Source organism: Hyperolius riggenbachi, chromosome 2, assembly GCF_040937935.1.
Source record: "Hyperolius riggenbachi isolate aHypRig1 chromosome 2, aHypRig1.pri, whole genome shotgun sequence".
NCBI classification, from domain to species: domain Eukaryota; kingdom Metazoa; phylum Chordata; class Amphibia; order Anura; family Hyperoliidae; genus Hyperolius; species Hyperolius riggenbachi.
In genome coordinates, this window is record NC_090647.1 from 512,876,046 (window position 1) to 512,899,666 (window position 23,621).

General features: G+C 45.1%; 1 protein-coding gene across 6 annotated transcripts in view; it reads left to right on the forward strand.

The window, feature by feature from the left end:
- The window catches only part of LOC137547218 (uncharacterized), a 742,288-nt gene that overhangs the window by 2,405 nt on the left and 716,262 nt on the right, over positions 1-23,621 (forward strand). For all 6 annotated transcript variants that reach the window (XR_011026524.1, XM_068270547.1, XM_068270550.1 and 3 more), the window contains exon 2: positions 4,224-4,305. Coding sequence is in view for 5 of the 6 variants with exons in the window: in XM_068270547.1 (XP_068126648.1) it covers positions 4,224-4,305 (82 nt within the window). In the remaining variant the exon portion in view is untranslated. The remainder of the gene's footprint in view (positions 1-4,223; positions 4,306-23,621) is intronic.

Here is a 23,621-nt window from a genome sequence, read left to right on the forward strand (position 1 = left end):
AACCTTTCAGAGGCCGAGTGCCCAAACTGGGACCTAACATCGCCGAAAAATGGTCGTGGCCATGATATTGTATGGGCGGAGCTAAGGTAATGATGTAACAGCGAGGCAAAAGAAAGCAGTGTTTCCACCATGATGTGGTGAATCGAGGATTCGCATCATGGGTGTGCAGAAACTGTGATGCTATTTATACCCGCCGTAACCGCAAAGCAGCAAATATTGCCAACTATGACCATTAAGGGCTCATTCACACTATGTACTGCGCTGTCAGTTTTGACGCAACGTACATAATGTAAGATTCATATGGTAACATGAAAGTCAATAGACTTCCATGTTACCATTCACACTACAGGTGTGCGTTCCCATGTGTTACGTTGTAACGCATCTGGAGACATTTTAACGCACAACGCATACGTTTCCCCGATGGGTACAGCTGCCGACGTCCACGCTTTAGCGCACCACAATGTGCATTCCGTGCAATCACTGTGCGTTGGCAGCGCATGCATGAAATTGCATTCGTGCATACGTTCTGTAGTGTGAATGAGCCCTTAATAATAAATGCAGCAACAGTTACCCCAGACACCAGAAAATAAACGCAGTGTGTGCAACATTTCAGCAGAAAATCATGCAATGTGGGCCACATTTCACCAGAAAACAAACGCAATGGGCCACATTTCACCAGAAAACAAACGCAATGGGCCACATTTCACCAGAAAACAAACGCAGTGGGCCACATTTCACCAGAAAATAGACGCAGTGGGCCACATTTTACCAGAAAATAGACGCAGTGGGCCACATTTCACCAGAAAATAGACGCAGTGGGCCACATTTCACCAGAAAACAAACGCAGTGGGCCACATTTCACCAGAAAATAGACGCAGTGGGCCACATTTTACCAGAAAATAGACGCAGTGGGCCACATTTCACCAGAAAATAGACGCAGTGGGCCACATTTCAAGAGAAAATAAACGCAGTGGGCCACATTTCACCAGAAAACAAACGCAGTGGGCCACATTTCACTAGAAAACAAACGCAGTGGGCAGCATTTCACCAGAAAACAAACGCAGCGGGCAGCATTTCACCAGAAAACATACGCAGTAGACCACATTTCACCAGAAAACAAACGCAGTGGGCAGCATTTCACTGTAAATAAACACAGTGGGCCACAATTCACCAGAAAATAAACGCAGTGGGCCACAATTCACCAGAAAACATACGCAGTGGGCCACAATTCACCAGAAAACATACGCAGTGGGCCACAATTCACCAGAAAACATACGCAGTGGGCAGCATTTCATAGTAAATAAACACAATGTGGGAAACATTTTAGCAGAAAACAACACAGTGGGCCGCATTTCACCTGCAAAAAAAAGTAATGTACTCACCTGACAGAAGTCTTCCCTCTCGGCTGGGCTCTGGCGTGCATCTTCCCCGGATCTTCTGCAGCTGAGTCTCCTGCGCTGCCGCTGACAGGCAGAGTGCAGGGCAATGGGAAGATGGCTGCCGCCGAAGCCCTGTACTGGAGACACAAATAGTCTCCAGTACAAGGCTTCGGGACGGCAGCCATCTTGCCGTAGCCCTGGTCTGCCTCCCGGGAGACTGCGGGGCTGCGGGCTATGAACTGGCGCGGCGGCGTCTAGCAGATGCTGCGGCCAGTTCATAAGCAGCGGTGGCGTGCCAGCAGATTAGGCTACGCGTGCCGGGCTCGGCACGCGTGCCATAGGTTCGCCACCGCTGCCCTAGTGTCTAGTAAACTCAATGCAATTTTCCATCAGATTGACGGTCAAATCGATTATTTCCGACAGGTCCAATCTAATTTCCGATCGTTTTTCTGACCGATTTTCCAATCACTTGTATACAAAATCGACCGGAAAACAGATTGGCGCTGTCGGAAATAATCAGTTTGACTGTCAATCTGATGGAAAAATGGATTGTGTGTACTGGGCATTGTGTTTTCTAGTACACATGTAAATGATCCAATATACCTCTGTCTACATCTGTTTAATGAACAACTGTAACAAGAGGTGTATGGAGGCTGCCATAAGTGGACCTGAACTCTTGCACAGAACAGAAGGAAGACATAGAGAAATGTACCCTGTATGTATTTAGAGAGTTTAATTCCCCCTCATTTGTGTCTAATCACAAGTTGTAATTTGATCTCTCCCTGTGTCATGACTGCCACGGCAGAGATGGCAGATAAGCTCATTTGAAAGCACAGGCTGTAAACAATATGTCTGCTTACATGAATTAGGAAGTAGAAACAGTGCATATTTATTATAAGATTTGTATCAGCTATAACAAAGACGTTTTTTGCTTAAAGGTTATTATGCTTTTGCGTATCTTTTAGAGCAGAGATGACGTTATGAGTTCAGGTCCGCTTTAAATGTTGCATGGCTGCCCTGCTTGATCCTCTGTCTCTCGGGCTAGGAACACACATAGCAGAAGCGCTAGCGTTGCAGAGAACGCAGCGTTTTTGTCGCTAATGGAAGTCAATGGGCCGCATCAAAAAACGTATATAAAAAACTCATATGCGTTTTCAAACATGCGTTTGTAAACACGCTGGTTTTGTTGCATAATTATCAAAAACGCACATAATGAACATCAATGGTAACGCAATGGTATGCGTTTTTCATGTGTTTTATATGCATTTCTTTTTATTATTTTCTGATGTGTTTGCGCTTCCTGTTGTCTTCCTAGTGACTTGCATAAAACGCAATCGAAAAACACATACAAAACGCATATGCGAATCGCAAACGCATAAAAATGCCCGTAAAATGCTAGAAAAATGCATATGCGGAAAAAAAACGCAACACACCATGTCTGTACAGCACCTGTGGTCCCCAGCGATAGCGGTCACAAGGCCCCCAAGTGGACAAACTGCACATGTGCAGCGTAGTATGTCCAAGTCAGAGGGTGCTGACCACACTGACCAGGACTAATAACAGCGGGAGTGATAGGGAAGCAGAGGCAGATGTCGGGCAGCGGGAGGTGCAGTAAGCCTATGCACACCTCCCCACACAACATGCAGGGCGTCGGTTTGTGGATTTGTTTAGGACTCAGGTATCCTTTAAGTCTGGTACACACTTTTAGGGCTTGTTCACACTGCAGGCGTTTTTGTTATTTTTCAAAATCGCCCTAAAAGCACTTAATCAATGATTCTGTATGGTAGTTCACATATGAGCGGCTCGTTTGTGTTCCACTTTGTAAAGCGGTGCTTGAGCCATTTTTGAGGCAATTTCGCTTCAATGGAAGGTATAGAAAAAACATGAAGCGCTCACAAAACTGCTTTGTGGAGCGATTGCGTTTGCGTTTTTAAGAATAAACACATTGTATTTATTGTTTTCCGGATCAAAGAGTCCACTTCCTGACCTGCGTCAGGGAGTGAAATGCCAAAACGCTTGGGAGAAACGCGTTGGATACCGCTAACCACGAAAACGAATCGCCCACCCAAGCGTCGGGAATTGGAAAAAAAAAGCCTCAAAAAAGCCCACCGCGGATGGACACGCGAGCGGAATGCAATGTGAACAAAGCCTTAGGGCTCAAACCCACTAGCAGCCTTTTCTAAGCGCTTGTGACTTGAAAAGCTCTTGTTAATGTAATGCTATGGGGACATTTTCATAAAATCAAAGCCCTTTAGTGGGATCACAGCTATAGCATTACATTAGCGAGAGCTTTTCAAGTCACAAGTGCTTGGAAATGGCTTAGTACCTTACTGCTAGTGGTTTCCAGGCCTCCGTTATCATTGGCCAATCACTGACCAATTTTACCACCTTTATGTAGTCCATAAGACCCCATTCATACTTGCGTTTTCAACCGGCGTTTTGCAGGACTTATTTTTCCGCGATTTCACGCAGAAAAATCACTAAACACTGCTGCGATTTTGATGCGATAGCGTTTAGCGCTTCTATAGCACTGAAACGCAATCGCCGGGAAATCGCCTGAAAATGGTGCAGGCGACGCGTTTGCGTTTTTGCCCGTTTTTGGGTGATTTGCGGCGATTAGCGCAAATCGCCCAAGTAAGAACGGGCCCATAGGGTTTCATTACGTTAGCGCTTTTAAAAAGCGTTTGAGCGTTTTGCCGAAATCGCAGGCAAAACGCTTTAGTGTGAATGGGGCCTAAATGTATTTTTTGTGGTGCTGATCGTATATAAACAATAGAATACAATCATATTAACAACTCATTCATGAAAAAATTGACATATGCCATTCACTCTTCAATCCCTTAGGTTTTCCAGCATACGTGTTGGAGATCGGGGGACGCAGCGGACGAGACCAGGAGCAGCAGGACGGTGGTGGCAGCTGGAGCAGGTGAGATTACAATGCATAGGGACTGGGGGGCACATTTACATTTGGGGGGACAGCAGCCAGGTGGTGAAGGGCAGCGTTACAAGGCCAATTCCCCAGAGATTTCATGGTGAAATTGATTGGGAATTGGCCTGCAGTGTATGGGCAGCCGACAGATCTTTTTCCGAGTTGATTCGATCAGAGAGGGATCTGTCCCTTCGTCAATCTGCCCAAACATTGCTAGATGTATGGGCACCTTAAAGGATACTTTATGGCTAACTTCAATTCAAAAAGGAAGCTTAATGTGTGCATTGGGAGCTGTGCGGATCCTTACCGGACCTCCCGTACTCTGGTGTCTCCCTCCGCTCTCCGGTAATAATCCAAATTCTCCTCTTCCTGTTTGGCGCGGTCATTGACCTCTGACCCGGACATCCTGCGCTGTGCATGCGCAGTATATCCGCCAGGGCGCTTTGTGACCACACTCCACATTGACGCCATATGATGTAAGCGCGTTCAAGTGGTCACAAGACACCCTAGTGCATATACTGAGCATGCACAGCACCGTATGTCCCGGTCGGAAGTCACCGACCACGCCGATGAGGAAGAGGAGGAATTGGATTATTACCGGAGAACAGACAGAGGCGCCGAGGCATGGGAGGTACGGTAAGGATCCGCCCCGCTCCCCATACACACATTAGCGGTCCTTTTTGAATTGAAGTTAGCCCTAAAGTATCCTTTAAAGAGACACTGAAGCGAAAAAAAAATGATGATATTATGATTTGTATGTGTAGTACAGCTAAGAAAAAAAACATTAAGATCAGATACATCAGTCTAATTGTTTCCAGTGCAGGAAGAGTTGAGAAACTCCAGTTGTTATCTCTATGCAAAAAAGCTATTAAGCTCTCCGACCAACTTAGTCGTGGAGAGGGCTGTTATCTGACTTTTATTATCTGAACTGTTTGAACTGTTTACTTTTCCTCTAGCAGAGGAGAGTTTATTACTTGACAGACTGCTCTGAAAGACTCATTTTGAATGCTGAGTGTTGTGTAATCTGGACATATTATAGAGTGATGCAATGTTAGAAAAAACACTATATACCTGAAAATAAAAATATGAGAATATTTTCTTTGCTGCTAATCTTCTAGTAATTATTCATAGTACACAACCAATTCATTATATCATATATATTTTTTCGCTTCAGTGTCTCTTTAAGGTGCCCATACATCTAGCAATGTTTGGGCAGATTGACTAAGAGTTATATGTAGGCTGCCCTATTTATTTCCTTTTAAGTAATACTCGTTGCCTGGCAGCCCTTCTGCTCCTCTGCCTCTAATACTTTTAGCCATAGACCCTGAACAAGCATAGGCAGATCAGGTGTTCCTGACATCTGTCAGATCTGACAAGATTAACTACATGCTTGTTTCTGGTGTGATTCAGACACTACTGCAGCCAAATAGATCAGCAGGGCTGCCAGGCAACTGGTATTGTTTAAAAGGTAATTAATATGGCAGCCTCCATAGTCTTCTCACTTCAGTTGTCCTTTAAGTTAGCACTAAGGTATCCTTTAACTGTTTAATCTATCCCTTTCTATGATGGGAGCCTACTCAGTAGCTTGTAAGGTAAAAGTCTTCAGACTGCCTCTGTGCAGATCTAAGACATGGCAGGACACATTAGGCCTCTTGCACACTGCAAGCGATTCCGATTCAGATTCCGCTTTTTAATCAGTTTTTACATCCGATTCAGATTCCGATTTGCAGTGTGCAGGGAGCAAACTGCTAATTGGAATCTGAATCGGATGTAAAAACTGATTAAAATGCGGAATCTGAATCGGAATCACTTGCAGTGTGCAAGAGCCCTCAGTGTTTCTTCTATTCTGGACATCATTAATATGCTCCCTTGCTCTATCTTTTAAATGACAGCTAGTCCATCCTACATATTGAATTTTGCATTATGTGCATGTAATGACGTACAGTATCTCACAGAAGTGAGTACACCCCTCACATTTTTGTAAATATTTTATTATTTCTCTTCACGGGACAACACTGAAGCTATGAAACTTTGATACAATGTGAAGTTAACAGTGTAAATTTGTTGTCCCATTAAAATATCTCAACACACAACCATTAAAGGAGCACTGTAATGAGAATAATATGGAGGCTGCCATATTTATTTTCTCTTAAACAATACCAGTTGCCTGGCTATCCTTCTGATCTATTTGGCTGCAATAGTGTCTGAATCACACCAGAAACAAGCATGCAGCTAATCCAGTCAGATCTGACAACAATGTCAGAAACACCTGAACTGCTGCATGCTAGTTCAGGGTCTAGGGCTAAAAGTATTAGAGGCAGATGATCAGTAGGATAGCCAGGCAGCTGGTAATGCATATAAGGAAAGAAATATGGAAGCCTCCATATTCCTCTCCCTTCAGTTGTCCTTTAATGTGTAGACAGCTGGCAACAAATATGAGCCCCCCCCCCCCCCCTAAGTGAAGAATGTCAAAATATCTGCCCAAAGCGACAGTATTTTGTGTGCCCATCATTATTTTCTAGCACATCACCAAAAACGTCTGCGTCGTCCATTGACTTCCATGTATTTCGCCACCGCTGGGTTGCAGCAGAAGTCTGAGGGTAGTGCGCTGTTGACTTTGCATCGAGTTTGCGGCTGATCGGGAACTTCCGACGCGACGCAGTAAGTGTATTAGGTCACATAGACTTTCATTGCTGTTGTGTTACCCTGTGTGCACAAAGTCAGGAATCCGAGGAGGAACCGCACACCACTGTGGAGGTTCTGGACCTGAGTAACAGTCAATGATAAATCCAGAAGGTCCGCACACTCATATGTAGACCAAGTAACCCATTCTGTGTGTTTACCTTGACAAAGGGGACCCCTCGGGGGCCCGAAACGAATCGTTGGTTATGGAAGGGAATTGTGTCACGTTTTTTGAATAAAACAGCAGACTTGGTCTACATATGAGTGTGCGGACCTTCTGGATTTATCTGTGTGCACAAAGGGTAACACAATGCAAAGATAATGGACAAGCATACAAGGGGCCTTAGTAGCACCCTGTACATTTATCTCTGGTCAGCAGCTGCCAGTGTGTGGTGCCCATACACAGTACAATAACAAACATTCCCATCTATTTGATCTAAACGATCGAAACGAATGAAAATCAAAAAATAATCTTTTTCTTTTTTGAGCAAGAAAAACTAACTATTATCCCATCTTATTCAATAAAAATTTGATTGTGTTGGAAAAACCTTTATATTCGATCTAACAGAATAATCGAACAAAATTATCGAATTGAAAAAAGACAAAAAAATGGTACCATGTATGGGCACTTTAACAAGAAGCAAGCCAGGTGCAGAAAATCAGTAGCTATGGTATTGTGTCATTACAGTTTTAAAGAGATTCTGTATCGAAAAAAGGGCCCCTGGGGGTACTTACCTCGGGAGAGAGAAGCCTCTGGATCTGATTGAGGCTCCTCCCATCCTCCTCTGCGCCATGGTGGTCTCGCTGGGCCCCTCTGAAGCCACAGTGGACACTTTGTCAGGCTGTTGTGCGGTCGCACCTGCAATATTTACCTTCTCCGTCTCCAGCAGGCGCACTAGCGGCTCTTGGCTCAGATCAGGCGTAAATAGCTGATCCCAGTCGGGTCCGCTCTACTGTGCAGGAGCAGGTGACTTGCGCCTGTGCAGTAGAATGGACCGGAATGGGATCGGCTATTTCCGCCTGATCCCGAGCAGAGAGTGGCTACTGCGCCTGTGCTGGAGCCAGGAAGGTAATATTTACATGGCCGCCGTGCAGAGTGGCCCAGCAAGACCACCGTGGGAAGGAGGAGGACGTGGGAAGCCTCAATCGGATCCAGAGGCTTCCCCCTTCCGAGGTAAGTACCCCCCAGGAGCCCTTTTTTTTCGATACAGGTTTTCTTTAAGTGACAGGGCTGTGTATATTGCATGGAGCAGGAGCAACAGGGCCAGATACTTGGAAAGGTAACGCAGGTCAGGGCTTCAGGCAGCTACTGCCCAAGGGGGCTGAAAGAGGCTGCATATGAAAGAGGGGCTGCAAGTGAGGAGCAACATATTGGAAAGAGTAGCTGCAGCTCAAAGGAACCATACATGACAGAGAGGCTGCTGCACATGGGTGAGGGGGCTGCACATAAAATGGGAGAGAGCTGCTTTACAATGAATGGAAGTCGCAGGAAAGTTGGTCCAGGGACTCAGACAAGGCTGTCATCTTTATCCCATTTTGAAACTTACAAGCTGCTAGGCCAGGCATGGGCAAACTCGGCCCTCCAGCTGTTATGGAACTACAAGCCCCACAATGCATTTCCCTTTATGAGTCATGGCTGTGGCTGTCAGACTCCTGCAATGCATTGTGGGACTTGTAGTTCCTTAACAGCTGGAAGGCCAAGTTTGCCCATGCCTGTGCTAGGCACTGGGCTGAATACAGTCCTGTTTTCTGAAGCACTTAAACAGCCAAGAAACAGTGAGAGACAGCTTGAGATAAGGTTTTACTGCAGGAAAATTCAAGAGGTCATTATATCTGCTTTTTTTTATGGCTTAAAAAAAGTGTGATTTTAAAGCTGGAACTGTGACAGTATGATGCAATGTTATAAAAAAAAAGCTATATAATTGAAAATAAAAATAAGCTACTGTTATTAGTAGCTATTGCTACTAATGTTCTATTTATTATCCATACTACACATACAATTCATTATATCATACGTTTTTTTTTTCCTCACTTCACGTTGTTTCAAGTGTAAAACAATAGCCAGGCATAGGTGCTGCCAGTATATCCAGGCATAGGTGCTCCCATTAAAGCCAGGCATAGGTACTCCCAGTATAGCCAGACATAGGTGCTCCCAGTATAGCCAGGCATAGGTGCTCCCAGTATAGCCAGGCATAGGTGCTCCCAGTATAGCCAGGCATAGGTGCTCCCAGTATAGCCAGGCATAGGTGCTCCCAGTATAGCCAGGCATAAGTACTCCCAGTATAGCCAGGCATAGGTGCTCCCAGTATATCCAGGCATAGGTGCTCCCATTAAAGCCAGGCATAGGTACTCCCAGTATAACCAGGCATAGGTGCTCCCAGTATAGCCAGGCATAGGTGCTCCCAGTATAGCCAGGCATAGGTGCTGCCAGTATAGCCAGGCATAGGTGCTCCCAGTATAGCCAGGCATAGGTGCTGCCAGTATAGCCAGGCATAGGTGCTGCCAGTATAGCCAGGCATAGGTGCTCCCAGTATAGCCAGGCATAGGTGCTCCCAGTATAGCCAGGCATAGGTGCTCCCAGTATAGCCAGGCATAGGTGCTCCCAGTATAGCCAGGCATAGGTGCTCCCAGTATAGCCAGGCATAGGTGCTCCCAGTATAGCCAGGCATAGGTGCTGCCAGTATAGCCAGGCATAGGTGCTGCCAGTATAGCCAGGCTTAGGTGCTCCCAGTACAGCCAGGCATAGGTGCTCCCAGTATAGCCAGGCATAGGTGCTGCCAGTATAGCCAGGCATAGGTGCTGCCAGTATAGCCAGGCATAGGTGCTGCCAGTATAGCCAGGCATATGTGCTCCCTTTGAAGACACAAAGTAAGTAGATGTCAGTATTAGGTAGCTAGATATGCACCTATCTTGTATCTAAAAGTCCTGTGAGTTCCCCAGATAGCAATATATTATACTGTATTAGGTAGCCAGAAGTCCCCCCAAATAATATAAGGTAGTCAGAGGTACCCCAAATAGTAATGAGTAGCCAGAGGTTTCCCCAAAATAGTATTAGGTAGCCAATGGTGCCCCCAAATAGTAGTAGCTAGCCATATGTGCCACCGAGGTATTAGGTAGCAGGAGGTGCCACCTGGTTTTAGGTAGCTAGAGCCCCTCGGGCTGTGGGTCCCCGCTAATCTTCTTGACAGGCACATGCTCTATGCTGCATACCTCTGGCTCTAAATGTAAGTCATGTGATCGGGAGCTGGAGGTATGGAAGCACAGAGCGTGCAACTGCCAGGAAGTACAGAAGAGACCTGACATAGCACTAGAGCAGTGTAATATTGCACTGCTCCCCTATCCTTCTATGTGGGTAGAGGGGGCCAGGTGGGAAAGGAGTGTAGGTGTGTGTATGTTTTACCAGTCACATGGGGAAGTTTGTATCCAAGAGGGGTCCCATGGGTTGTTGCTGCACCCGGGCCTACACTGCCAATGTACCAACCAGAAACACTGTCATCGTCTGGATGGGAATTCAATGTACTACTGTTCTTTAACTGCTTACAATGATGCACATTTAGGCCTTAGACACACCGCTTCGATTAAAAAAAAATGCTCTCATTGACTTGCATATAAATTACAGTAAAAATCACAGCAAAATTGCCGTGACTGCAACTTTTCAAAATATCGCGACCGCCTTGATATTGCCACAATTTTAATGCAACTCAATAGGAGTGTTTTTAAAAAAACACAGACGCAGCGCAAACGGCCAGCACAGCACTCTGCAGTGTGCCTGAGGCCGGTCACTCACCTCTCTGGGCTCCAATACTACAAGCATTCCAATATAATCATAAATGTTTCTGCTGAAACTCTTACCACAGTCAGCCTGACTCTATTTGGTACATTGCCAGGGAGAGGGATACTTGTTATCTGCCCTCCCACATTCCTGCTCCTCACTGATTCGCTGAGGGCAGTTCAGTGTGACACGAAGCTGAGAAGGGAAAAACACCTCACCCCTCTGCAAAAGCTGCTGAAATAAGATCTATGCTGTGCTCACATGTGTTGACAAAGCAAGGTAGATATCACGGTTTATAGGAGCAAAAAAGAGTAAGGGAGGACATTAGGGTTGCCTTCAGAGTAAGTAAAGATGGAAACTGCCTGAAACAGTTCTCTCTTTATTTACGATACAGGTAGATAATAAATTGAAATAAAATTGCTAACGGTACAACACTTATGTTATGTAAGTAGAACTAGTATTTACCTACTTATATATTTTCTTTTCCTGGTATAGTAAGGCTGTCCCTGCTGCTTTAATGAACTGAATCAAATACCACATGATTTCTTAACTGCTTGCCGACCGCGTCATGCCGATTGGCGTAGCAACCTTGGGGCTAATTTTGCAGGGGATCGCACGCGCTGATGCGTGCGCATCTCTGCTCGGTAGCTCAGCTCCGCCTTCAGTCTCCAGCGGTGATCGCCGCTCGGGCGCTATTAAGCCTATCACAGCCGATCTCACTGATAGGCAGACAGGGGGAGGGAGAGGGAGAAAAACAATACAGAAATGTATTTAAAAATAAATCAGCAGCAAGAATCACGCCAGCTGGCGATTGCAATTCAGCATAAAACTATTTGCGGTAGTAGAAAATGAGCCTTCATCGTGATTGTAAATCAGTATGCATGTTTTGCAATACGTGCAAAACACCTACTGGCCAAACTCAATGATATGGTCCAAATGATCAGAGAATTTAATCTAATAGTGACGCCTGGAACTTGTATGTATATGTGCATAAGTAACGTCTATGGGTATGGTGAATAATGTGTAGTATCAATATTAGTATAAATTAACTATGTTTGATAACGGCGTCTTTTGGTCAAGTGAGGAATGGAATGGCTTTGTGGGGAGGAGGTGTAAATGACCTGATCATACTTTTAAATATCCTCCATCTTGTGATTCACTGTCTACCATTTTGTATGCCTCAGCTTGCATATGCTCCCTAACTGGTTGAAGCCCATAGTTGTGATGATAGAAACAATCCTTATGCTTATTATTGTCGGGAAATTATGAATAATGTGGAGTCATACACTTTGATCTGATGACCTACAGCGGGGAGAGATGACCGTCTGTTAGGCTACCTCGACTGCCCACCTCCTCTGAAGACCCCTCAGTGATTGAGGAGCTGGGTGGAGGAATTCACCTCTTCCAGGGGTCCCACAGGTGCACCACTGCAGTTTGAGCACTGCTCTTAGAAGAGTCAATGCCATGTTGTGATTTCACCAGGATTACTCCGGAGCAGTCCTTGTGCTGTGGTGCACCTTTGGAAGCTGTAGTCATCAGAGTTATTGTTTTAGATAGATAAATGTATGTGTTTAATTTGAATGAAATCAAATAAACGTGTGTGAGCTTCTTGTTGCACTAAAGTGTGGAGATAATAGTGATTGTGGTAATTAATATATTACTATCAATAATAGTCAAGATAAATATATTGATAACGGCATAATTTATTCAGGTGGGGCTCAGTCTCCGCCTTCAGTCTCCCAGCGGCGATCGCCGCTTGGGGGCTGTTAGACGGCGGTTATTTACTCAGTACAGCGCTGAAGGGGGAGGGAGGGAGAGGGAGAAAAAAATACAGAAATGTATTTAAAAATAAATAATACAAACATTGATAAAAAATAAACAACCATCTGGGGGGCGATCAGACCCCACCAACAGAGGATGGGGGGGATCACTTGTGTACTGAGCTGTGCGGCCCTGCAGCGAGTCTCTAAAGCTGCAGTGGCCAATTCAGTGAAAAAATGGCCTGTTCTTAAGGGGGTTTTAACACTGCCGTCCTCAAGAGGTTAAAATACCAAGTGATTGACCAAGCTGTTACTGCATGTGTTAAATTATTACTGAATACTCAACAAGAATATTTTTTACCGATTGGTAAATTGTGCCACATGGAATGTTAACCGAACGGCAGCTATCAGATTCTGCTGCCGGCCGCTGGCCAATTAGAAGAGGCAGAGCGGGGGGGGGGGGGGAGGCGGTACAGTGGGAGTGGAGGACGCCACAATGTCATAGCTGGGGGTAGCACTGGGCACGATGTATCTACTTACGCACGCTGCCCGCCGCCCCCTGCGCCCGCCATTCAGCCACCCATTCTACACTCCAGCCAACGCGGCCGAAAGAGGGGAGACCAGGAGGAGCCCCAGACACCGCCGCTGGACCTGGAGGGAGGTAAGTGGCACCTACGTCTAACTACAGTGTAGCTGGCTAACTATCCTGAAGCCACCCACACCTAACTACACTATACCTGTCTAACTATCCTGAAGCCACCCATACCTAACTACACTATACCTGGCTAACTATCCTGAAGCCACCCATACCTAACTACACTATACCTGTCTAACTATCCTGAAGCCACCCATACCTAACTACACTATACCTGTCTAACTATCCTGAAGCCACCCATACCTAACTACACTATACCTGGCTAACTATCCTGAAGCCACCCACACCGAACTACACTATACCTGGCTAACTATCCTGAAGCCACCCACACCAAACTACACAATACCTGGCTAACTATCCTGAAGCCACCCACACCTAACTACACTATACCTGGCTAACTATACTGAAGCCACCCACACCTAACTACACTATACCTGGCTAACTATCCTGAAGCCACCCACACCTAACTACACTATACCTGGCTAACTATACTGAAGCCACCCACACCTAACTACACTATACCTGGCTAACTATACTGAAGGTACCCACACCTAACTACACTACACCTGGCTAACTATAATGAAGCCACCCACACCTAACTACACTATACCTGGCTAACTATACTGAAGGTACCCACACCTAACTACACTATACCTGGCTAACTACCCTGAAGCCACCCACACCTAACTACACTATACCTGGCTAACTATCCTGAAGCCACCCACACCTAACTACACTATAACTGGCTAACTATACTGAAGGTACCCACACCTAACTACACTATACCTGGCTAACTATACTGAAGGTACCTACACCTAACTATACTATACCTGGCTAACTATCCGGAAGCCACCCACACCTAACTACACTATACCTGGCTAACTATACTGAAGCCACCCACACCTAACTACACTATACCTGGCTAACTATACTGAAGGTACCCACACCTAACTACACTATACCTGGCTAACTATCCTGAAGCCACCCACATCTAACTACACAATACCTGGCTAACTATACTGAAGCCATCCATACCTAACTACACTATACCTGGCTAACTATACTGAAGCCACCCACACCTAACTACACTATACCTGGCTAACTATCCTGAAGACACCCACACCTAACTACACTATACCTGGCTAACTATACTGAAGCCATCCATACCTAGCTACACTATACCTGGCTAACTATACTGAAGGTACCCACACCTAACTACATTATACCTGGCTAAGTATACTGAAGCCACCCACACCTAACTACAATATACATGGCTACCTATACTGAAGGCACCTACACCTAACTACACTATACCTGGTTACCTATACTGAAGGCCCCTACACCTAGCTATCTAATGAAAGGTACCTATTCCTAACTATACTATACTTGGCTACCTATATTGAAAGGCCGATATACCTAGCTATCTATACATCAGGCACCTATACCTATCTACCTATACTGAAGGCACCTATACCTAGCTACCTAAATGTTGGTAGATCTCCTGGACTCGGCAAATTTTAAAGTAGTTCGCGAGCCGAAAAATTGTGGGCACCCCTGTGTTAAAGAGTACCTGTGAGGGAAAAAACCTTAATTTTCTTAGCATCATTACTTCTTTATGTAGACATATTTAAATTTGGAAACTGTTATGGAATGCCTTTACAATGATTTTGAGAAATTATGCAAGTTTTGCAATACGGCCGAGTAACTATTGGTCACATCTAATTATATGATCACAAAGGATATGATATACTGCACTTAAGGCCCTTTTACACTAGCAAGTGCGACCACAAGCGCAAGTGCGCTCCGTTTGCTATCGTGCAGGCTGCTTTTTCCATTCGCTGCAATTGCATCATATGGCCGCCAGGAACGAAGCGCGATCGCAGCGAGAATCATGCCAGCTGGCGATTGCAGTTCAGCATAAAACTCTATGCGGTAGTAGAAAATGAGCCTTCATCGTGAATGTAAATCAGTATGCATATTTTGCAATACGTGCAAAACACCTACTGGCCAAACTCAATGATGTGGTCAAAATGATCAGAGAATTTAATCTAAGACTGACGCCTGAAACTTGTATGTATATGTGCATAAGTAACGTCTATGGGTATGGTGGATAATGTAATAGTGTCAATAATAGTATAAATTAACTATATTTGATAACGGCGTCTTTTGGTCAGGTGAGGAATGGAATGGCTTTGTGGGGAGGAGGTGTAAATGACCTAATCATACTTTTAAATATCCTCCATCTTGTGATTCACTGTCCACCATTTTGTATGCCTCAGCTTGAATATGCTCTCTAACTGGTTGAAGCCCATAGTTGTGGTGATAGAAACAATCCTTATGCTTATTATTGTCGGGAAATTTTGAATAATGTGGAGTCATACACTTTGATCTGATGACCTACAGCGGGGAGAGATGACCGTCTGTTAGGCTACCTCGACTGCCCACCTCCTCTGAAGACCCCTCAGTGATTGAGGAGCTGGGTGGAGGACATCACCTCTTCCAGGGGTCCCACAGGTGCACCACTGCAGTTTGAGCACCGCTCTTAGAAGAGTCAATGCCATGTTGTGATTTCACCAGGATTACTCCGGAGCAGTCCTTGTGCTGTGGTGCACCTTTGGAAGCTGTAGTCATCAGAGTTATTGTTTTAGATAGATAAATGTATGTGTTTAGTTTGAATGAAATCAAATAAACGTGTGTGAGCTTCTTGTTGCACTAAAGTGTGGAGATAATAGTGATTGTGGTAATTAATATATTACTATCAATAATAGTCAAGATAAATATATTGATAACTGCATAATTTATTCAGGTGGGGCTCAGTCTCCGCCTTCAGTCTCCCAGCGGCGATCGCCGCTTGGGGGCTGTTAGACGGCGGTTATTTACTCAGTACAGCGCTGAAGGGGGAGGGAGGGAGAGGGAGAAAAAAAATACAGAAATGTATTTAAAAATAAATAATACAAACATTGATAAAAAATAAACAACCATCTGGGGGGCGATCAGACCCCACCAACAGAGGAGGGGGGGGATCACTTGTGTACTGAGCTGTGCGGCCCTGCAGCGAGTCTCTAAAGCTGCAGTGGCCAATTCAGTGAAAAAATGGCCTGTTCTTAAGGGGGTTTTAACACTGCCGTCCTCAAGAGGTTAAAATACCAAGTGATTGACCAAGCTGTTACTGCATGTGTTAAATTATTACTGAATACTCAACAAGAATATTTTTTACCGATTGGTAAATTGTGCCACATGGAATGTTAACCGAACGGCAGCTATCAGATTCTGCTGCCGGCCGCTGGCCAATTAGAAGAGGCAGAGCGGGGGGGGGGGAGGCGGTACAGTGGGAGTGGAGGATGCCACAACGTCATAGCTGGGGGTAGCACTGGGCACGATGTATCTACTTACGCACGCTGCCCGCCGCCCCCTGCGCCCGCCATTCAGCCACCCATTCTACACTCCAGCCAACGCGGCCGAAAGAGGGGAGACCAGGAGGAGCCCCAGACACCGCCGCTGGAACTGGAGGGAGGTAAGTGGCACCTACGTCTAACTACACTGTAGCTGGCTAACTATCCTGAAGCCACCCACACCTAACTACACTATACCTGTCTAACTATCCTGAAGCCACCCATACCTAACTACACTATACCTGGCTAACTATCCTGAAGCCACCCATACCTAACTACACTATACCTGTCTAACTATCCTGAAGCCACCCATACCTAACTACACTATACCTGTCTAACTATCCTGAAGCCACCCATACCTAACTACACTATACCTGGCTAACTATCCTGAAGCCACCCACACCGAACTACACTATACCTGGCTAACTATCCTGAAGCCACCCACACCGAACTACACAATACCTGGCTAACTATCCTGAAGCCACCCACACCTAACTACACTATACCTGGCTAACTATACTGAAGCCACCCACACCTAACTACACTATACCTGGCTAACTATCCTGAAGCCACCCACACCTAACTACACTATACCTGGCTAACTATACTGAAGCCACCCACACCTAACTACACTATACCTGGCTAACTATACTGAAGGTACCCACACCTAACTACACTACACCTGGCTAACTATACTGAAGCCACCCACACCTAACTACACTATACCTGGCTAACTATACTGAAGGTACCCACACCTAACTACACTATACCTGGCTAACTACCCTGAAGCCACCCACACCTAACTACACTATACCTGGCTAACTATACTGAAGGTACCCACACCTAACTACACTATACCTGGCTAACTATCCTGAAGCCACCCACACCTAACTACACTATACCTGGCTAACTATACTGAAGCCACCCACACCTAACTACACTATACCTGGCTAACTATACTGAAGCCACCCACACCTAACTACACTATACCTGGCTAACTATCCTGAAGCCACCCACACCTAACTACACTATACCTGGCTAACTATCCTGAAGCCACCCACACCTAACTACACTATAACTGGCTAACTATACTGAAGGTACCCACACCTAACTACACTATACCTGGCTAACTATACTGAAGGTACCCACACCTAACTATACTATACCTGGCTAACTATCCGGAAGCCACCCACACCTAACTACACTATACCTGGCTAACTATACTGAAGCCACCCACACCTAACTACACTATACCTGGCTAACTATACTGAAGGTACCCACGCCTAACTACACTATACCTGGCTAACTATCCTGAAGCCACCCACACCTAACTACACAATACCTGGCTAACTATCCTGAAGACACCCACACCTAACTACACTATACCTGGCTAACTATACTGAAGCCATCCATACCTAGCTACACTATACCTGGCTAACTATACTGAAGGTACCCACACCTAACTACATTATACCTGGCTAAGTATACTGAAGCCACCCACACCTAACTACACTATACATGGCTACCTATACTGAAGGCACCTACACCTAACTACACTATACCTGGTTACCTATACTGAAGGCCCCTACACCTAGCTATCTAATGAAAGGTACCTATTCCTAACTGTACTATACTTGGCTACCTATATTGAAAGGCCGATATACCTAGCTATCTATACTTCAGGCACCTATACCTATCTACCTATACTGAAGGCACCTATACCTAGCTACCTAAATGTTGTGAGATCTCCTGGACTCGGCAAATTTTAAAGTAGTTCGCGAGCCGAAAAATTGTGGGCACCCCTGTGTTAAAGAGTACCTGTGAGGGAAAAAACCTTGATTTTCTTAGCATCATTACTTCTTCATGTAGACATATTTAAATTTGGAAACTGTTATGGAATGCCTTTACAATGATTTTGAGAAATTATGCAAGTTTTGCAATACGGCCGAGTAACTATTGGTCACATCTAATTATATGATCACAAAGGATATGATATACTGCACTTAAGGCCCTTTTACACTAAGCAAGTGCGATCGCAAGCGCAAGTGCACTCCGTTTGCTATCGTGCAGGCTGCTTTTTCCATTCGCTGCAATTGCATCATATGGCCGCCAGGAACGAAGCGCGATCGCAGCGAGAATCATGCCAGCTGGCGATTGCAGTTCAGCATAAAACTATATGCGGTAGTAGAAAATGAGCCTTCATCGTGATTGTAAATCAGTATGCATATTTTGCAATACGTGCAAAACACCTACTGGCCAAACTCAATGATGTGGTCAAAATGATCAGAGAATTTAATCTAAGACTGACGCCTGAAACTTGTATGTATATGTGCATAAGTAACGTCTATGGGTATGGTGGATAATGTAATAGTGTCAATAATAGTATAAATTAACTATGTTTGATAAAGGCGTCTTTTGGTCAGGTGAGGAACGGAATGGCTTTGTGGGGAGGAGGTGTAAATGACCTAATCATACTTTTAAATATCCTCCATCTTGTGATTCACTGTCCACCATTTTGTATGCCTCAGCTTGAATATGCTCTCTAACTGGTTGAAGCCCATAGTTGTGATGATAGAAACAATCGTTATGCTTATTATTGTCGGGAAATTATGAATAATGTGGAGTCATACACTTTGATCTGATGACCTACAGCGGGGAGAGATGACCGTCTGTTAGGCTACCTCGACTGCCCACCTCCTCTGAAGACCCCTCAGTGATTGAGGAGCTGGGTGGAGGACATCACCTCTTCCAGGGGTCCCACAGGTGCACCACTGCAGTTTGAGCACCGCTCTTAGAAGAGTCAATGCCATGTTGTGATTTCACCAGGATTACTCCGGAGCAGTACTTGTGCTGTGGTGCACCTTTGGAAGCTGTAGTCATCAGAGTTAATGTTTTAGATAGATAAATGTATGTGTTTAGTTTGAATGAAATCAAATAAACGTGTGTGAGCTTCTTGTTGCACTAAAATGTGGAGATAATAGTAATTGTGGTAATTAATATAATACTATCAATAATAGTCAAGATAAATATATTGATAACGGCATAATTTATTCAGGTGGGGCTCAGTCTCCGCCTTCAGTCTCCGAGCGGCGATCGCCGCTTGGTGGCTCTTAGACGGCAGTTATTTACTCAGTACAGCGCTGAAGGATGAGGGAGGGAGAGAGAGAAAAAAAATAAAGAAATGTATTTAAAAATAAATAATACAAAAATTGATAAAAAAAATAAACAACCATCTGGGGGGCGATCAGACCCCACCAACAGAGGAGGGGGGGAATCACTTGTGTACTGAGCTGTGCGGCCCTGCAGCGAGTCTCTAAAGCTGCAGTAGCCAATTCAGTGAAAAATGGCCTGTTCTTTAGGGGGTTTTAACACTGCCGTCCTCAAGAGGTTAAAATACCAAGTGATTGACCAAGCTGTTACTGCATGTGTTAAAGTATTACTGAATACTCAACAAGAATATTTTTTACCGTGAGGTAAATTGTGCCACATGAAATTTTTACCGAACGGGTTTTAGCGGATCAAAGGCATAGGGCCTGATTCACAAAGCGGTGCTAACAGTTAGCACCGTGGTGAAAAGCCCTTTATCACGCCTAAACTCTGTTTAGGCATGATAAGTTTAGGTGTGATAAGTTTAGGTGTGATAAGTTTTTAGGTGTGATAAGTTTAAGTACCAACTGGGCTAGCACCGCAGTGCACAGCTGATCAAAAGTTTTGCACCAGCAAAGTCTGGTGCACTTTGCATAGAGTGTAATGGCGCTGCTTTGCGTGTGGGACTTTGCGCGCAATCTAAACTTATCTAAACTTATCATGCCTAAACTTATCATGCCTAAACTTATCATGCCTAAACTGAGTTTAGGCATGATAAAAATGGTTATCACGCCTAAAGTCTTTAACTGGGTTATCACCGCTTTGTGAATCGAGCCCATAGTGTTTGTTCACTTCTATAGACCTACTAACATTAGCGGCCATGTGATAAAAGTACAAATTGGTTCTCTCAAAGATGGAGGATTTTAACATACACTGTATGTAAACATGTGTTAAAGCATGGGTGCCCAATAGGTCGATCGCAATCTACCGGTAGATCGCGACCGCCTATTTGGTAGATCGCGGCCGGCAGCTATCAGATTCTGCTGCCGGCCGCTGGCCAATCAGAAGAGGCAGAGCGGGGGAGAGGCGGTACAGTGGGAGTGGAGGACGCCACAACGTCATAGCTGGGGGTAGCGCTGGGCACGATGTATCTATGTACGCACGCTGCCCGCCGCCCCCTGCGCCGGCCATTCAGCCACCCATTCTACACTCCAGCCAACGCGGCCGAAAGAGGGGAGACCAGGAGGAGCCCCAGACACCGCCGCTGGAACTGGAGGGAGGTAAGTGGCACCTACGCCTAACTACACTGTAGCTGGCTAACTATCCTGAAGCCACCCACACCTAACTACACTATACCTGTCTAACTATCCTGAAGCCACCCATACCTAACTACACTATACCTGGCTAACTATCCTGAAGCCACCCACACCGAACTACACTATACCTGGCTAACTATCCTGAAGCCACCCACACCAAACTACACTATACCTGGCTAACTATCCTGAAGCCACCCACACCTAACTACACAATACCTGGCTACCTATACTGAAGGCACCTACACCTAACTACACTATACCTGGCTACCTATACTGAAGGCCCCTACACCTAGCTATCTAATGAAAGGTACCTATTCCTAACTATACTATACTTGGCTACCTATATTGAAAGGCCGATATACCTAGCTATCTATTCTTCAGGCACCTATACCTATCTACCTATACTGAAGGCACCTATACCTAGCTACCTAAATGTTGGTAGATCTCCTAAACTCGGCAAATTTTAAAGTGGTTCGCGAGCCGAAAAATTGTGGGCACCCCTGTGTTAAAGAGTACCTGTGAGGGAAAAAAAAACTTAATTTTCTTAGCATCATTACTTCTTCATGTAGACATATTTAAGTTTGGAAACTGTTATGGAATGCCTTTACAATGATTTTGAGAAATTATGCAAGCTTTGCAATACGGCCGAGTAACTATTGGTCACATCTAATTATATGATCACAAAGGATATGATATACTGCACTTAAGGCCCTTTTACACTAGCAAGTGCGATCGCAAGCACAAGTGCGCTCCGTTTGCTATCGTGCAGGCTGCTTTTTCCATTCGCTGCAATTGCATCATATGGCCGCCAGGAACGAAGCGCGATCGCAGCGTGAATCATGCCAGCTGGCGATTGCAGTTCAGCATAAAACTATATGCGGTAGTAGGAAATGAGCCTTCATCGTGATTGTAAATCAGTATGCATATTTTGCAATACGTGCAAAACACCTACTGGCCAAACTCAATGATGTGGTCAAAATGTTCAGAGAATTTAATCTAAGACTGACGCCTGAAACTTGTATGTATATGTGTATAAGTAGCGTCTATGGGTATGGTGGATAATGTAATAGTATCAATAATAGTATAAATTAACTATATTTGATAACGGCGTCTTTTGGTCAGGTAAGGAACGGAATGGCTTTGTGGGGAGGAGGTGTAAATGACCTAATCATACTTTTAAATATACTCCATCTTGTGATTCACTGTCCTCCATTTTGTATGCCTCAGCTTGAATATGCTCTCTAACTGGTTGAAGCCCATAGTTGTGGTGATAGAAACAATCCTTATGCTTATTATTGTCGGGAAATTATGAATAATGTGGAGTCATACACTTTGATCTGATGACCTACAGCAGGGAGAGATGACCGTCTGTTAGGCTACCTCGACTGCCCACCTCCTCTGAAGACCCCTCAGTGATTGAGGAGCTGGGTGGAGGACATCACCTCTTCCAGGGTTCCCACAGGTGCACCACTGCAGTTTGAGCACTGCTCTTAGAAGAGTCAATGCCATGTTGTGATTTCACCAGGATTACTCCGGAGCAGTCCTTGTGCTGTGGTGCACCTTTGGAAGCTGTAGTCATCAGAGTTATTGTTTTAGATAGATAAATGTATGTGTTTAATTTGAATGAAATCAAATAAACGTGTGTGAGCTTCTTGTTGTACTAAAGTGTGGAGATAATAGTGATTGTGGTAATTAATATATTACTATCAATAATAGTCAAGATAAATATATTGATAACGGCATAATTTATTCAGGTGGGGCTCAGTCTCCGCCTTCAGTCTCCCAGCGGCGATCGCCGCTTGGGGGCTGTTAGACGGCGGTTATTTACTCAGTACAGCGCTGAAGGGGGAGGGAGGGAGAGGGAGAAAAAAAATACAGAAATGTATTTATAAATAAATAATACAAACATTGATAAAAAATAAACAACCATCTGGGGGGCGATCAGACCCCACCAACAGAGGAGGGGGGGTATCACTTGTGTACTGAGCTGTGCGGCCCTGCAGCCAGTCTCTAAAGCTGCAGTGGCCAATTCAGTGAAAAAATGGCCTGTTCTTAAGGGGGTTTTAACACTGCCGTCCTCAAGAGGTTAAAATACCAAGTGATTGACCAAGCTGTTACTCCATGTGTTAAATTATTACTGAATACTCAACAAGAATATTTTTTACCGATTGGTAAATTGTGCCACATGGAATGTTAACCGAACGGCAGCTATCAGATTTTGCTGCTGGCCAATTAGAAGAGGCAGAGCGGGGGGGAGGCGGTACAGTGGGAGTGGAGGACGCCACAACGTCATAGCTGGGGTAGCACTGGGCACGATGTATCTACTTACGCACGCTGCCCGCCGCCCCCTGCGCCCGCCATTCAGCCACCCATTCTACACTCCAGCCAACGCGGCCGAAAGAGGGGAGGCCAGGAGGAGCCCCAGACACCGCCGCTGGAACTGGAGGGAGGTAAGTGGCACCTACGTCTAACTACACTGTAGCTGGCTAACTATCCTGAAGCCACCCACACCTAACTACACTATACCTGTCTAACTATCCTGAAGCCACCCATACCTAACTACACTATACCTGGCTAACTATTCTGAAGCCACCCATACCTAACTACACTATACCTGTATAACTATCCTGAAGCCACCCATACCTAACT